The sequence below is a fragment of the Vulpes vulpes genome, chromosome 13 (assembly GCF_048418805.1).
Source record: "Vulpes vulpes isolate BD-2025 chromosome 13, VulVul3, whole genome shotgun sequence".
NCBI lineage: Eukaryota > Metazoa > Chordata > Mammalia > Carnivora > Canidae > Vulpes > Vulpes vulpes.
The window spans coordinates 69,896,918-69,914,569 of record NC_132792.1 but is presented as its reverse complement, the minus strand read 5'-3'; the positions used below and the strand labels follow the sequence as shown (position 1 = coordinate 69,914,569).

The 17,652-nt window shown below is 38.2% G+C and overlaps 1 protein-coding gene across 7 annotated transcripts in view; it reads right to left on the bottom strand.

Annotated features, from left to right (window-relative positions):
* NSMAF (neutral sphingomyelinase activation associated factor) overlaps window positions 1–17,652 on the bottom strand; it is a 57,973-nt gene that overhangs the window by 37,671 nt on the left and 2,650 nt on the right. For 6 of the 7 annotated variants that reach the window (XM_072734687.1, XM_072734685.1, XM_072734688.1 and 3 more), the window contains exon 2: window positions 2,012–2,101. Coding sequence is in view for 4 of the 7 variants with exons in the window: in XM_072734685.1 (XP_072590786.1) it covers window positions 2,012–2,101 (90 nt within the window). In the remaining 3 variants the exon portion in view is untranslated. Of the gene's footprint in view, window positions 1–2,011; window positions 2,102–16,566; window positions 16,719–17,652 lie in introns of all 7 variants that reach the window. The other variant, XM_072734689.1, reaches the window with a different exon arrangement.

The following is a 17,652-nucleotide window of genomic DNA, read 5'->3' as shown; positions in this document are numbered from 1 at the left end:
ATATCAAAAATTACAGCAGTATTACTACTAAAACATTTACATCATTTTTTGTGATTCTTTTTCTACTGTGGCTATACCACATCAGAGACAAAAATTACTATGCTGTGAAGCTGATTAAAACAATTCTTCTCTGTGGTTAACCCTCTAACTTACATATATAGTTAAGTTAATTTGTTTCATTTTCTTTTTGAGTTTTAAGGTTCAGTGTTTCTTCTGAAATTTAATTCTGTATTAAAGTATATGTAAAATATTTCTACAGTTCCAAAAACAAAGCTATAAAATAAGGGATATTCAGAGTAGTCTAATTGCCATTTTATATCACACCCCCATTGCTCCTTCTTCTGTGTAGATGATTGTTCTCGTTAGCTTTTAGTTTATGCTTTTTAAAATGTATAATGGAAAAAAAAAAAAAAATAAATAAAATGTATAATGGGCAGACTGGGTGGCTCAGTGGTTTAGCGCCACCTTCGACCCAGGGCGTGATCCTGGAGACCCAGGATCGAGTTCCACGTTGGAGTTCCTGCACGGAGCCTGATTCTCCCTCTGCCTGTGTCTCTGCCTCTCTCTGTGTGTGTGTGTGTGTGTCTCTCTCATGAAAAAATAAAATTTTAAAAATTAAAATGTATAATAAAAATTATTTTAATTTAAAAAATATTTTTAAAAATACCAAAAATTATTCTTCTCCTTTCATAATGATATGAAAGACAGCATACAATATACAGTATTCTTCCCCTTACTGTTTGCACTAAATATACATTAGGGCTCACTCCACAGCACTATACAGAACTTCTCCACTCTGTTGTAACAGCTGCAGAGTACTCCGTTGTGAGGACATGCCCTGTTTATTCAATCAGTCTCCTACTAGATTGTTTCTAGCACTTTGCTATTACAAGTAGCGTTATGATAAATAACCTTTTACATATGTCCCTTTGTGTATTTCCCAGGGTACCTTCTTGAAATAGCCTTCCTAGAGCAATAGGTTAATGTTGCGAGATACCACTGAATTCATTTCCACGGGTTGTCCCACTGAACTCTAATAATAACTTAAAAATTACAAAAGCAGGTCTCAGTTTGCAAGCTTATATTTACGTCTTAATAATAAATATACTGAACTTTAAGCAAGACATTGTTATGATATAGGGAAGAGGAGCACTGGGAGGAAAAACAAAGTTACAGAATTAGGGAGAAGAATATGGGCAAAATTGCAGAAGAAAGCAAGGTGCTGGTTTCAATGAAAATAACTGTCTAATCTGAATGCTATGGAACAGACACGTCAGAAGCTCCCAAACAAAAAGCTAAGTGATTTTCACTTTAGGTTGTTTTTTAAACAAATACCACATGGCTCTAACGGTCCTTTCAAGATAAAACCTGAAGAGCACTAACAATTAAAAAGTTTATCTGATATCAAAACATGTTCAAGCTGTGGCCTGTAGTTGTTGAGGGACATCCCCAAAGAAAATAAGTAGCAGATACAATTTTGCAGGAACAACTCTGATCTTAGTTAACTCCCCAAGTTGGCACTTTTAAACCAAAAAAACTTCACTATACATGTTTGTACACAGCTTTCAAAATGTATGGTCAAAGAAACTGAATCTGTTTTTATAGCAATAAGCAGTAATTATTACAACATAGAGAAAACTGATTTTGCTTCCAGTTCAAATCCAATTATTCCTTTTGAAAGTACTGGTTTTTCTGCCACTCTGGTATTTTATGATTATTACTTTATAATACCATAACCCAAATAATTGAGAGCATTAAGTACAAAAGTGATACAAGAAAAAAGAGCTAGAATGAATCAATCCTGTCCAGTTGAGACACTCACATTAGAGGAATTCATACAAACTGCTTCCCAGCTTTAGAAAACATCTGAAGTTATGACAGTAACTTTGAAGTCCTCCTTTCTCATTAATTCCCAGTACAAAAGAGGGAGGGAATCTACATGACCATACATTTAATTTTTAAAGTATCAGACAAACGAAAGGTCTCACAGAGATCCAAAAATCTTCCTTACCTTTCATTCTGACCACCCTTGTTCTGAATATGATTAGCGGTATGTTGTTCAAAGTAGTATTCCTCCAAGTTAAGCAGGAGCAAGGAAAATCTGAATTTGGAAAAACCAGAACAAACAAAAACATTTATTTTTTAAGTATCACGAAAGAGTATTTAAAGCATTTGTTCCCAAAGTGTTTGTCCATTCATTAATTTAACAGGTACCTATGAAGTGTATATTATGTACCAGATGCTCCTCTCTACTCAGCAGGAAAAAGCAACAGATAGTCCTGCCCAGCCAAAGCAAAGATAAAATAAATAAAAAATAATTACAGATGGGTTTTTTCAATTCCTTTAGGAGAAACCCCAAATTTCTGAAATAAAACGTATTCTTGTCTGAACAAAACCTGGGGCTCTCTCACCTACAGAGTTTTCATCCTTTGCTCCTGCTGACTGACCACCAGGCTTCCCCACCGCCCCTTCCAGGCTGCACAGCCCCTCTGCTCTCACGTCCTTCCTCATGGTTAGTGGCATTCATCCTACTTCCATAAGATCATATGCCTGTGAGAGGCCCGTCTCTAGATATTTCCCTACAATAATCAGTCTAATGCTTTGGTATTGAAGAAATACGTAAACCAAACCGAATAGGATTAAAATATAGTTCTTTTTAAAGTTTTACGTGTTTTAAACCTTTAAAAACAAAATAAGGAAATAAGAAGAAGTATTAATTTAGTTGTCCGGCCACAGAAACAAATACATGGCAAATAACTGAAAACAAGTGTTTTTTGTTCAGGAAATATCAGTGGCATCTAGATTTAACAGTAAAAACTCTTGTGGGGATGGGATACTGGAGTTCTGGTGTGCTGGAGGATGCTATCTCCAATAAATATAGCAGATCAAGCATGTATGTCTATTTCTGCTCCCTCTAGAAACACCACTAAAATTCTGGTGACTTAAAATATTTTTTTAAGGGGCACCTGGGTGGCTCAGTGTTTGAGCATCTGCCTTCAGCTCAGGTCGTGATTCTGGGGTCCTGGGATCAAGCCCCACATCAGGCTCCCCACAGGGAGCCTGCTTCTTCCTCTGCCTATGTTTCTGCCTTTCTATGTCTCTCATGAATAAATAAATAAAATCTTTAAAAAATTAAAATATTTTTTAAGTGGCAAGACCACAGACCAAAGAAAACTGAAGAGTCTCAAACAAAGATGAGAGCAACAAATCCGTGAGAAACAGCAAGTGGATGGGAGGAATCGGCAGTGATCAAAAGCCAGAATGGCAGACACCTCCAGGAGAAGTCACCAATCAGGAGAAAACCAACTCAAGTCATACGACTTCCAGAAAGTCCCAAAATCACAGGTGTCAGGTACGAAGAAAGTAGGGAGAAAGCCTGGGGGGGTCGGTGGGTCTGAATGAGTCAGTAGTCCACACCCCTCCCCTGATGCATACCCTACCTCACTCTGGCACAGCTTTTTCTAGACAAAAACTGAACACGAGGCTCCAAACTAGACATCAAACATAGTAGAAAGCAGGGCTGTGGTGTAAAAAGTAGGAAGACATAACCATTTCAGAAAGAGTTTGGTAGATTATTTTTAGAAAAAACTAAACAACAACAACAACAACAAAAACTAAACAGCTATGGAGAAAAGACCTATGGTATGGATAGGAGTATCTGAAAGAGCCAGGTCTTTACAATATCATCCCATACTGAAGCCCAACAGAAAAGGCCCACCCACAGTGACACAGAACAACACGATTCACACTTAGATATGAATGGATAGCCTAAGACCACCAACCTCTAATATGAAAGAACTACACCAAAGCAAGTGGAAGAACACAACTTGAAGTTCTAGGCACAATACAGAAAACAGGAGGTCAGAAGCCTATACTAAATATATTTACAAAGAAGAAATTATATTCATGGGACAAGAAGACATTGCCCATTACAAAGAAAATCTGAGCCAAAAGGAAAATAACTCATAAATTAAGAATAATGACAGCAGGAACCAGCTTTATCATTCTACTAGGTAACTTTTTTATTAGCCTATTAATGTCTTTAAACCCGTGAATAACAATTAATCATGAGCTACAATGCCAGGGCTCAAAGTAAAATGCTCACTATTAATACTTACTCTGAATTTCAATGCAATCACAAGAGTTAGGATTGCTAGAACAATCCTTTGATGCATCAGATAATTTCCACAAATGTTTAAATCAGAGAGATACTTACTAGTTACCTTGCCTCTTAATTTAGCTTGTTCTAATGACCTGAAACCCTTTGCTTGGGCTGGAGCTATATAACCCTTCCTTCCTATTCTTAATCTCCCCACTCCTCCTCTTAGAGAGAAGGTAAAGTAAGTTTCTTTAATAAGACAATGGCATACAAAGCACAAGTAGCCTTCATAGACAACCAGTTCTTCCACATGATTGTTAAAATATAGTCCTATTCCTTGCAACAGCATGAATGGATCTAGAGGATATTAAGCTAAGTGAGATAAATCAGAGAAAGATAAATACCACGTGATTCACTCATATATGGAATTTAAGAAACAAAACAAATGAATAAAAAAGGAGACAAAGAAAAAAACAGACTCATATACAGAAAACGTGGTTGCAAGGGAAGGTGGGTGGAGGGATGGCTAAAATAAGTGAAGGGTTTTAAGAGCATACTTGTGATGGGCACTGAGCAATATATAGGATTGCTGAATCATTATATTATACACTGAAACTAATATAACACTGTATGTTAATTATACTTGAATCCAAAATAGAACTTTTTTAAAGAAAAATAAAAAACATATGTAATCCTAACCTTAATAATCATTAAAATGTCCATACTATCCAAATGATTTGTACATTCGATGGAATCCCTATCAAAGTCTCAGTGGCATCTATTACAGAAATAGAAAAAAAAAATCCTAAAATTCATATGGAATTTAATAGCCAAAATAATCAAGAAAGAAAAACAAAGCTGGTAGCCTCACAGTTCCTGATTTCAAAAACATATTACAAAGCTATGGTAATCAAAACAAACTCAAAATCAGCAGAAAGACATATACACCAATGGAATAGAATAGAGAGTTCAGAAATAAGCCCTCACTTATGTGCTCAAATATGGGTTCCAAGGCCATACAATGAGAAAAGGACAATCTCTTCAATGAATGGTGTTGGGAAGACTGGATTTCCACATGCAAAAGAATGAAGTTGGGCCATTACTTCAACATCACATACAAAAATTAATTCAAAATGGATTAAAGACCTACATGCAAGACTTAAAAGTATGAAACTCCTAAACAAAGACTTGGCAGAAAGCTTCATGATGTTGGATTTGGCAATGATTTCTTGGATATGACACCAAAAGCACAGGCAACAAAAGCAAAAATAAATGTGACCACATCAAACCTAAAAACTGTGCAGCAAAGAAAACAATCAACAGAATGAGAAGGCAACCCAAACAACTGGAAACAAGATTTGTAAACCATATATCTGGTAAGGAATTAGTACCCAGAATACATAAAGAACTCCCACTGATCAACAACAATAAAATGCAACCCAATTAAAAAATGGGCAAAAGATTTAAAGAAGATATACAAGTGGCCAAAGAGTATATGAAAAGATACTCAGTATCACTAATCATCAGGAAAATGTAAAACCAAAACTACAAATGAGCAATTACGTCACACACTACTAAAACAACACCTGAAAATAACAAATGTTGGTGAGGATGTGGAGAAATTGGGACCCTTGCCCACTGTTGGTAGGACTGTAAAATGGGGCAACTGCTATGGAAAAGAGCACGGAGGTTCTTTCAAAAATTAAAAATACAACTACCACACAATCCACAGTTCCACTTCTGGGTATTTATCCAAAAGAACTGAAAACAGGATCTCAAAGAGATATTTGCATAACCATGCTCACTGCAGCATTATTTACAAGAGCCAGGAGGTGGAAGCAACCGAAATGTGCATCAACAATGAATGGATAAGGCAGGAAACAACAAATGTTGGAGAGGATGTGGAGAAAAGGGAACCCTCTTACACTGTTGGTGGGAATGTGAACTGGTGCAGCCACTCTGGAAAACTGTGTGGGGGTTCCTCAAAGAGTTAAAAATAGACCTGCCCTACGACCCAGCAATTGCACTGTTGGGGATTTACCCCAAAGATTCAGATGCAATGAAACGTCGGGACACCTGCACCCCGATGTTTCTATCAGCAATGGCCACAATAGCCAAACTGTGGAAGGAGCCTCAGTGTCCATCGAAAGATGATGGATAAAGAAGATGTGGTTTATGTATACAATGGAATATTCCTCAGCCATTAGAAACGACAAATACCCACCATTTGCTTCAACATGGATGGAACTGGAGGGTATTATGCTGAGTGAAATAAGTCAATCGGAGAAGGACAAACAGTGTATGTTCTCATTCATTTGGGGAATATGAATAATAGTGAAAGGGAATATAAAGGAAGGGAGAAGAAATGTTGGGAAATATCAGGAAGGGAGACAGAACATAAAGACTCCTAACTCGGGGAAACGAACTAGGGGTGGTGGAAGGGGAGGAGGGCGGGTGTTGGAGGGGAATGGGTGACGGGCACTGAGGGGGACACTTGACGGGATGAGCACTGGGTGTTTTTCTGTATGTTGGTAAATTGAACACCAATAAAAATTAATTAAAAAAATAATTTAAAAAATGAAAAAAAAAACAAAAAAAAACAATGAATGGATAAAGATAATGTGGTATATATATACAATGGAATATTATTCAGCTTTAACAAAGAAGGAAGTCTTGTCTTATGCTACCTCATGGATGAACCATTATGCTAGTGAAACAAGCTAGCGGCACAGGCAAATACTACATAATTCCACTCATGTCAAGTACCTGAATTAGTCAAACTCTTACCAAGAGAAAATAGAATGGTGGTTGCTAGGAGCTGGTAGTAGGGGGAAGAGTGGAGCTCCTTTTAGGGAGTTGCTTTTCAGGGCGTAGAGAGCTCCAGTTTTGCAAGATGAAAAGGTTCCAGAGATCTGTTGCACAACAGTGTGAACATACTAAACACCACTGTACTATACATGTAAAAGTGGCTAAGACAGTCAACTCATGTTACGTGCTTTTTACCACAATTAAAAAAAATTAATATCAACTATTATAGAACTAGAGTCATTATCTTGACCAGTAACTTACATCCTCCTTAATTCACCAATATGCATATTTTGTAAGAAATGCAAAACACATGGCAAAGGGATAGAATCGAATCATGTTATTTAAAGTGAAAGGATTAAGGAATTTTTCTGAGTCTGCATTTTCCTTCCGCTGATGTGTTCAGTTTTACCTGCTTTAAGATTTTTGTATGTAAAAATTATTCCAGTAAAGTTTCGTGGCATTTTGAATGGTGATTTTCAAACCACATCCTTGGGAGGAAAAGGTTCTGTGAGGTCACTTTTATTATTTTAAATGTTTTCTTTAGGAGACCCTTGGCCCTGCCCCTGGGGATTCCTTAGTTTAATTCACCTTTACAAAGGTGTGGGCGGCTCTTTGGATTCTCTTTGATAAATGTACTCATTTAGCTACTTAATTTCCTAAAAGAGAGGCTGTCCCATTCACATCACCTAAATTTTAAAGCATCCTATTCATTGAATAAGTTCACTTTAGGCAGCCCCTTGTGTTTGTGCCCACCCAACCACTCGACTGTCTACGGAGGAGCAGTAGTTATAATGCAAGGGCATCATTTCTCTAGATTGCAGCTGCAGGGCGGGTTTCGCTGTGTTGAGAACTGCTACGTGCTCCGTGAGAGAAAGCGGCCTAACGCCTGAGAGATGTGTGCACACGCACGGGAGAGGGCACGAGAGGCCCGTACTTGCCCTCTCTACTCTGGGTACCCTAACGCTGTCCTTGGCTCAAAGTGGACACGAGGTTCCCTACCACTCAGAGAGTCGGTGCAACTACGTGGGGCATTTTTGTGAGCTTTTTAGAGTGGCTCTGAAATGAGGCCATGAAGAAAAATGCTGAACAGACAAGGGCGAGAACAGTCCTGTGACTCACCATGAAAACGTTCCTCCTGGAATACATCGGACAGTAGCCTCTGAACAGTCATTCAGAGACACATCATTCCGCCAATCTATACTGACATTAGTTTCTCCTTTCTCGATTCCGCTATTAAGACATCAAAACCAAAACAAAACTCAAAACCCTTATCCTCTGTCAAAGTTCCCATGAGCTAAGCTACTGCATGTCCCTGACCCACCAGTCAAACTCTGTCGAAAGAGTTGAGCATTGATGTGACTTTATAGTGGATTCATTCTGGAGACTGGTGGCAACAACTTTCTCTTCGAGCGTTTTATAAATAATCTGAATGATCCAGAATTAGCACTAAACTTACTTAGGCACATATGTTCCTTCGGCACCTTTCAAAGTTCCTAGATCACTGAAACGGTTCTGGGGTTCCAAGCTCGAAACTCTCCCAGCAGCTCCCAGCAGATGTAGCACACATCCCCGTCCATCCTTGGAAGGCTTATCCTGTCACTTCCCATCTGAAGGTCAGTTTATTAACACAAATAAGAGCCACTTTCTCTCTTATCAATCAATTTCCCACTATCAGCCAAGGCCTTGCGCGGCAGCAGCCTGCTTTTAAATTCAACTTTAGGAAACTGTGAAAATGTTTTTAATCTGCAGCATTGTTTAAAGCCACCACTCAGTTGGGGCTTTAACTTTCCTGATGCTAATTGTGCAGGTCTGTGACATCCTCTTAATCTGTCCCTGGTTGTTGTCCTTCTTGTTTTACATTTTTTAAAAAAATTATAAGCTCAGAGGAACACCACCGGTGCAACTATCCTATGTTTAACTGCTTGTCTGATTTTCTGTAACTCTTCACCAAAGACCATTTGGCTTGAATGTTCTGAATTTTATTTTTGACAGTTTCAAAACTTTCTGGATCAACAGCCATTCCAGAACTGTCTGGTAATAATAGCTATCTCCCACCCCCCCCCCCCCCCGCCCTCTTGAAACTTTTAATATCTGCCTTCTAAAAAATCTACTTCTATGTTATGAGTCCATCTTGATTTCCTCTGGGCTTCAGCAATAAATAACTTGACAGGGACTGCTTTTTCTGAAGGTTTCCAGCACTGCTACTTAATTAATTTCTATTTAATACTCAGAATTTTACAAAGTTCTCAAGTTCTCTGCTTTCAAATAGATTGACATTTCAACAAATGAACTTAAACTAATTCTATCTCACTAAACATTGACTAAGTCAGGTCTCCTGTCATTATCTGTGTTGCTATTTCCCGTTTTTCATCTACATCAGGTACATATCCACCATTCTTTCTACTCACTTAGGTGGCCTGTAACAAAGGAATGCAATTATCTCTGTTCCTCTTTTTAGTAAGATCCCAGGTTCTTCCCCTCTGTTAATGGATTCCTCTGCACTTGTGCTTCTTGACATTCAGGGCCCACTGCCTCACCTCCTGACAAGTCTTCCCTTCTGAACAGATCTGTAGCCTTTCAGCACTAGAGTCTAATCTTTTTTTAAAGATTTTATTTATTTATTTTATTTATTTATTTATTTATTCATTCATTCATTCATTCATGAGAGAGAGAGAGAAAGAGGGAGCGTGCACACAAGCAGTGGGGAGAGGGAGAAGGAGAAGCAGACACCCCCTTAGCAGGGAGCCTGAAACAGGACTTGATCCCAAGATCCCGGGATCACGACCTGAGCTGAAGGCAGATGCTTAACCAACTAAGCCATCCAGGTGCCCCTAGATTCCATTCTTGAGTCCTCATCCTAATAAGCTTCAATAACACCTAAGACACATTAATTCTCTTTTGTAATAAAATTTATTTTAGTATTCATATTCTACACATTTACATAAAGACACCTGAGTGACTAAATGTTATTTCTAGGTCCTAAACGGATTGTTTTTTCAAGCAAATTACTGCCCCCCCTTCCCTTACTGTAGCATTCCATCTCCTACCTGCTCTCGTCCAGTGTAATCAATGTCACCATTTCATCTGGCTTTGTGATCCTTTCCCTTGGGGATAAGTTTAAAACTCTACTACTTGGCCAGACTGTAGGAAATTACATTCTCCTCTGACTCTACTTTGCAGTTACTTCCTGGACTAGATGGTTCAGATATCAAAATCCCTTTCATTGACACCATTCATAAGACCAGTCATTTCTACTTTCAAGTCTCAACTATCTTGAGAACAAATGGCAAAAATATCATCCATGCTTTCAAAATCTTTCAATTTCCTCATTGGGGTCATAGCCTGAAGGAGGATATTCCATGAGCCTTCTCCAAACTATGGAGAAGATCAATGTGGAAGCATAGTTCAATGGCACAAAATTAAAAAAAAAAAAAAGAGGAATGCTTAATTACTGTTATCTAGAAAGTGCTTCTCAAACATAAACATGTGTATGAGTGTACGATCATGTAGGGGTCACATTAAAATGCAGATTCTGATGTGGCACATCTGGGGTGCAGCTTAAGATTGTGCATTTTCTATCAAGCTCTGAGGCAATGCAGAGGCTGCCAGCCATTGTATTACACTGAGAATAACAAGGTTTCCATTATTCCTAAACATTCTAAATTTCTGAGGTACCATAAAAATAAGCATCGGCCTCATATTTAAAACAGAAGCAGCATGTTATGGTGGCAAAGGTGATGGCCTTGGATCAGATAACATCTGTTCCAGCTTAGGTCAGCCATGACTTGGCCATTAGACTTTTAGTCCAATCACTTTATTTAGGACTCAACTATAAAATTGAGGGGAGGGAGACAAATTAGATTACCTCAAAAGTCTCTTGTTAACCAGTGGGTTTATAGATTTATGAAATAAACCCAGGCTTAAACAAACCAGCAGGAATTCCAATTCAGACATTATGGCAGATTATGTGTCCAGAAAAACAATCTCACTATACAGCATCTAAAATTGCTGGATAAATTAATACAATCCTTTTTTCAAATGCTTGGCTGAGGTGATACAAAGGTGAGGAAAGCCTCAGTAGAGAAAACTTAGCAGGCGTTGGAGCAGTCTTTTCCTCTGGGGGCTTTGCCCAAATCTGAGCAGTAGCGAGCCTGCTTTCATAGGGCCCGGTGCCCTGAGAAGACAGCAGAGGGCAAAGAGGACAAAGAGGACAGGTAGGGGCAGAAAGAGCTAGGATCCCTAAAGTTAACCCTTGGAGGATGGAAATAAAAACCACCTATCCCCCTTTCCTAGAGGGAGATGGTAGGACCCGGGTGCTGGACGAGGAGCAAAGTCAGTCTCCCTTGAGAAGATAAAACCACCAGCCTGCCCTGACATACATTTGGGACTAGAACTCACTACTTATTTAGCCCAATAAAACTCAAGACAAGCTAGTGTGGTCTCTCCCAGCACCCCAGGCAGAAATGAATGCAAACACTTTCTGGAAAAATCCACCTGAAACCCAGGCCTGCAAGAACTCCCAAAGATAAGTTTCCAAAGAAGAAGTGACAAGCAACTAGAGAAAAAAATTTGTAAATTCTAAGATAGATTTTTTTTTTAATTTTTTTAAATTTTATTTATTTATGATAGGCACACAGTGAGAGAGAGAGAAGCAGAGACATAGGCAGAGGGAGAAGCAGGCTCCATGCACCGGGAGCCCGAAGTGGGATTCGATCCCGGGTCTCCAGGATCGCGCCCCGGGCCAAAGGCAGGCACCAAACCGCTGCGCCACCCAGGGATCCCTCTAAGATGGATTTAAATACCCACAATGCAGATTAATAGGAAAGAGCCTTTAGGAGACATAAAAACAATATTCTAAGAGCTGAAGGCTTGGCTCCAAATTTCCTAAGAGTGTTTCAGCTTTAGGAATCCCAATTAGTCCAGGTGAATAAAAAGAAATTTCTAGATAAACAGTGAAACACTAAAAAGAGGAGATCTTAAAAGCAGCCAGAAAAAAGACAGAGTCCTTAAAAGAACAGCTGGACTTAAATGCTAGGGGTTTGTTGCAGGCTGGTCTCCCCCAGAATAAAGTGGCCTCCTGCGAAGCTCCCCAGAAACTTACTGTGCCCTGGGGCCAAAGTCAAATGGTCCTTGCTGAATGCAAGGCTTGGACCCCAGTGTCTTCATTATGCCAGAAAGATTCTGGTGGTTCCCTAACCACGAACACAGATACAACAAATCCTGCTCCCATCCTGCCACATCACACAGACTCAAGTGCAAGGCTTAATAGCCCCAGTCAGGCCATGGTGAGCTAAGGTTGCATCACAGCATAGCTCTACTGCATCCTGGCTCCTGCTCACTCCAAGGATCCAAGTTTCTCCTGGAGTCTGAAGCTTGACCTGGCCAGGTAGCTAAGAGCTGTGTCATGGAAGGCACAGCACACCTGTTATTGACAGGTGTTATTGTTCTTTAAGTTTGAGAGCTGAGTTTCCTCCCACCAAAAACTGCTCTAGCAGCTTGGGTGCATATTCCCTGGCTATCTGTCTTTATCTGCACAATCTTCAAAATGCTGAGAAAATTACAGCTGACTCCTGAACAACGTGGGTTTGAACTGTGCTGATCCACTTATAGGCGGATTTTTTTTTTCCCAATACACTACAGTACTGAAAATGTATTTTGTCTTCCTTAAGGAGACTTTCTAAGTAACATTTTTTCTTTTTTTTTTTTTAAGATTTTATTTATTTATTCATGAGAGACACAGACAACGAGGCACAGACACAGGCAGAGGAAGAAGCAGGCTCCCTGCAGAGCCCAATGTGGGACTTGATCCCAGGACCCTGGGATCACAACATGAGCCGAAGGCAGACGCTCAACCACTGAGCCACCCAGACGTTCCTCTAAATAACATTTTCTTTTCTCTAGCTTACTTTAAGAATACTTTAATAATACTTTTCTTTTCTCTAGCTTACTTTAAGTACATAATGTATATAGCATACAAAATAGGTTTTAATTGGCTGTTATTGGAAGGCTTCTGGTAAACAGCAGGCTACTAGTAGTTCAAGTTTTGGTAGGAGTTAAAGTTATACACAGATTTTTAACTGTGCAGGGATTGGTGTCTCTAACCCCCTGTTGTTCATGGGCCAAAAATTATACATCTAGCCAAACCGATCTCCAATACAAAACACAAGCACATGCTCAGACAGACAAAAGCAGCTTACTACCATTAGGGGAACTTCTAAGGATATTCTTCAGGAAAGAGAAAATTATGCCATAGAGAAGGTATGATAGGTGAGAAGGAATGCTGGACTAAGACAATGGTAAATATGCATGTAAAACTATATAAGCATAAACATTAACTAGACAATTGTAATGTCTGATTTGTAGGTTTAAAATCTAGATTGAAAATACTAGACAATAGAGACTATAAGTTAGGATGGGTCAATGGAAGCCCTCCAAGGTCCTTGTATTGTTAGGGACCAAGGTTAAGAGAACGATTAGTTTCAGATCTTAAGCTAAATATAAATGCTAAACTTTCAAGGTAAGCTCTAGAAAAACAGAAACAGTATATAAGTACCATACTCTTCAGGAAAAATGAAAGAGAACAAGAGGGTCTTAATTAATCCAAATGAAGGAAAAAAAAATAAGATAAAACTAAGGAAATAAGAAAATAAAGTCCAAATATATTTGTAAAATAATAAATGTAAATGGACTAAATCTATCAAGACAAAAATTATTGGAAAATTATTTATTAAAATATCCAACTATTAAGCTATTAATGAAAAATATGCTTATAACCTAAGGACAAAGTCAAAATGTAAAAAAAATGAAAAATTCCATATAATGCAAATACTTCAAAGAAATTTAATATATTAATATCAGAAAAAAAAAAGAAAAAATCATTACTAGAATCCTTGATAAAAGATTCAATTTCCTAAGAAGATAGCAATTTAAACTTACATAGACTCAATAACAACCCCTGAAAATATGATAGCAAAAATTGACAGAAATATAATTCAGGGACACCTGGGTGGCTCGTGGTTCAGCATCTGCCTTTGGCCCGGGGCGTGGTCCCCAAGTCCCAGTATCGAGTCCCACATCAGGCTCCCTGCATGGAGCCTGTTTCTCCTCCCTCTGCCTATGTCTCTGCCTCTCTGTTTCTCATGAATAAATAAAATCTTAAAAAAAAAAAAAGAGAAATAGAAGTCAAAGTTTATATCACGAAGCATCTCCCAGTAACTGATAAGTCACTCAGAAAAAAATGCATTAAGAAAAATGAAAGATCTAAACCCAACTGACAAGCTTAAAGTAACAGATATATAGATATTATGCCAATATTAATATACATGTTTTCAACCTCACATCAATGTGTAAAAAATGACTACCATCTACGTCACAATAATTTCAAATAATTAGTATTAAATAGAATTTGACTAAACACAAATTTAAAAATAAAAAACAGGGGCACTTGGATGGCTCAGTCAGTTAAGCATCTGACTCTTGATCTCAGCTCAGATCTTGATCTCAGGGTCCTGAGTTCAAGCCCTATGCTGGGTTTATTAAGTGGAGTCCACTTAATAAAACAAAAAACAAAGAGATAATTTTCAAAATCACTGAGTCATAAATGTGCAGTCACAATTCTACATGTCTGATGAGTAAAAGATGAAATTGCAATGGTATTTAGAAAAATAAGCAATGTTTTCATTAAATGGCCAGACCCACTTTACATCACGTTAAAAAAATTTTAAATAAAAACCATAGAGCAAACCCACTCAAAGTTTGTGGTTATTTTCTTGTGTCTTCTTAAATCGTAGCAATTTTGGAAGAAGCTAATTTCAGACAGCAATAGGGCATAAGGTAAAGGCCTAAATAATGCAGTTTGGGTAAAGCCAATATAAATTCTAAGTTAATCAAAATATCGGCAACACTTATTTCTTCTCCCACTCTTTCTTGTTTTGTTTTTTTGTTTTTATGTGAGAAAAATAAACCCTACTTCTGAGTCACAGGTAGATTTCCTTCAACTCTTCAGCATTCCTGTGGTTCTGCAGTTTATATTCATTTTCAACACCTGGCATATACCAATGAGACATTATAAGAATAGGATGGTCAGTCTTAGAAATAAAAGAATAAACAGGAGTATAGCAAAGCACTTTGCCCTCTCAACCAGTACTTTTAGTATGATAAATACAGAATCGATCGATAAAATATTAAATAAAAGATATTTAGTATCAGCCAAAAAATTTAGTATCAGCATAACCAAGAGAATCATATACACATGGAATGTCTGAAAGCAAAGTTGAATTCTAAGAAGTGCCTGTAAATCATTAATGAAATATGTGTGCTCAACATAGAATTCATGATTACTACTGTTCTATTCTGGGATGATAGCGTAAAAGCTACACCTAAGTAATTTGTTGTACAACATTACAGAGAGGAAAACTGGACTCTCTCCTGGAGGAGCATGCCTCAAGTATCTAAATTTCCAATCACTTAAGAAAAAAATAGCTATTTGTCCATCACACCACTCCTAGATGTGAAGACGAAAATTATTTAACAATTAGCCTACTCTTGAAATAGAAAGGTCTTTTTTTAAAGATTTTATTTATTTATTTGACAGAGAGAGCACAAACAGGGGGAGCAGGAGAGGGAGAAGCAGGCTTCCCACTTAGCAGGGACACCCCCTCCCTCCTGCAGTGATGTGGGGCTCCACCCCAGGAGCCTGGGATCATGAGCCAAGCTGGAGGCACACACTTAACCAACTGAGCCACCCAGATGCCATGAAAATAGAAATATCTTAAATAGCAGCAGTTTGTAAAATATCCTTATCTGCAAACGCACTGTACACATTTGTTATTTCCAACATCATTCCTAAGATATGTGAGTTGTCTTTTAAACTTCTTCCCATTTATTTTCATTAACACCTACACAGTACTTTTTTTTTTCTTTTTTTACACAGTAGATTTTTAAAAGCCAGTAAAATCAATATAGTTTCTGGAATCTAAATCTTAACCAAGATACAACTATACTTAACTTTAATGACCAAGCATCCCTTTGTTTTCGAATACTGAAAATTACCAAAGCATTTCTTTATAAACTGAAATATTACTAATAAGTGGTACCACCATACAGTTGTTCAAGCCAGAAACCTGAGAGGGCTGCCATTTTGCGCAAGTAAAAAATACAGAACACCTACTTAAATCTGAATTTCAGATAAGTTACCAAAAAATTTAGTATTAAAAAAACTTAGTGTAAGTATGTACCAAATACTGCATGGGACATACTTATACTAAAAGTTTTTCACTATTCATCTGAAAATCAAATTTAACTAGGCATCCTATATTTTCTCTGACAAGTCTAGCTGGGATTCTCTCTATGATATCTTCTATATGAAATCCACCACACCAAGACCTGTCCATTCTACTTCCTAAAAACATCTAAAACCCATCCACCTTTCTTCATTTCTTCTGCCCCCATCTTGGTCTAAGCCACCAACCCAAAAACTCCCAATCAGACTCTCTGCTTCTTCTACCTTTATAGAAATATCATTTACACTAAATGCAGTAGTATCAGTTTAATACTAAAAGAAATAAAAGCTAACTTCAGGTTTCTCCTTTCCTGGAGCCATTATCTGGTAGTGGCAGAAATCTAAAATCTTGAAAACAGCATGAAACCAATGAACTCACAATTCTGAGGAGGTGAGGCCTTTTGTTGGGTCACCTCCGAGGCAGTCCCAAAGAAAGTAACAGTTCTCTTAGGTATGCGTGAGCCAATGATCTACATCAATCATTGTGCTAAATAGGTGTTTATTGCCACAAAGGGATGAGCCAGGAAAAATCTGTGCAGAAATAAAGCTGGTTTAAAATATTCTCGTCTTTCAGAGTGCATTCATTCTAAGATTTACAGAGACTGATTGGTTCTAGCCCACACCTGATTGTGAGACAGATTCCTTTCATCCAACTAGTACTCTTTAGACATCTTTTGGGTTAAAGTCGGCTTATCGGTCCAAGATTGCAAAGCCAGGGAGCAGAGCATTAAAAAATTGGGGCAGTGAGCAAGTAAGATTCAAATATATCCAAGATATGCGGCACCAACTTCTTCTGATTACTGATGCTCAGAACAGTTGCTGCCTCCTGACAGATGAATAAATGTTTTGGTTGTGAGAGCTACAGTTATCTCCGTGCACTGCCAGCCTGTCACACTGATCAATAGATACCAACAAAGCAGATTATATGCTGAAACCTCAGTGCAGACTTCAAGATCTGTGTGACACTGCAGAGCTGCATAAACTAACCAAATGAAACAAAAATTACAGCTATCAAATTAACTGGCAGGTCTAAAGAAAACAGGTTTTCCTCTATATCAAAGAGGCCACAGAATTGTTACAAATGATTCTTTGAGCACAGAACATGATGGCAATTCAAGTGTTTCTAAGTTCTCACAATGCAAACTTGCACATCCATCTATTTAGTACAGAATACCCCCAATTCTTAATGATGCTGGTACAGAACAAAGAAACTCAAGCTCCTTCATATGAAACAAGCCCTATAAATGAAGTAGGAAGAGCCTCTACAAGTGAGTTACTTTATTTAGGGTCCAGTTATTATTTATTATTAAAAGATAAACGTTTCGGGATCCCTGGGCAGCTCAGCAGTTGAGCTGCTGCCTTTGGCTCAGGGAGTGATCTCGAAGTTCAGGGATCGAATCTCACATCGGGCTCCCTGCAAGGAGCCTGCTTCTCCCTCTGCCTGTGTCTCTGTCTCTGCCTCTCT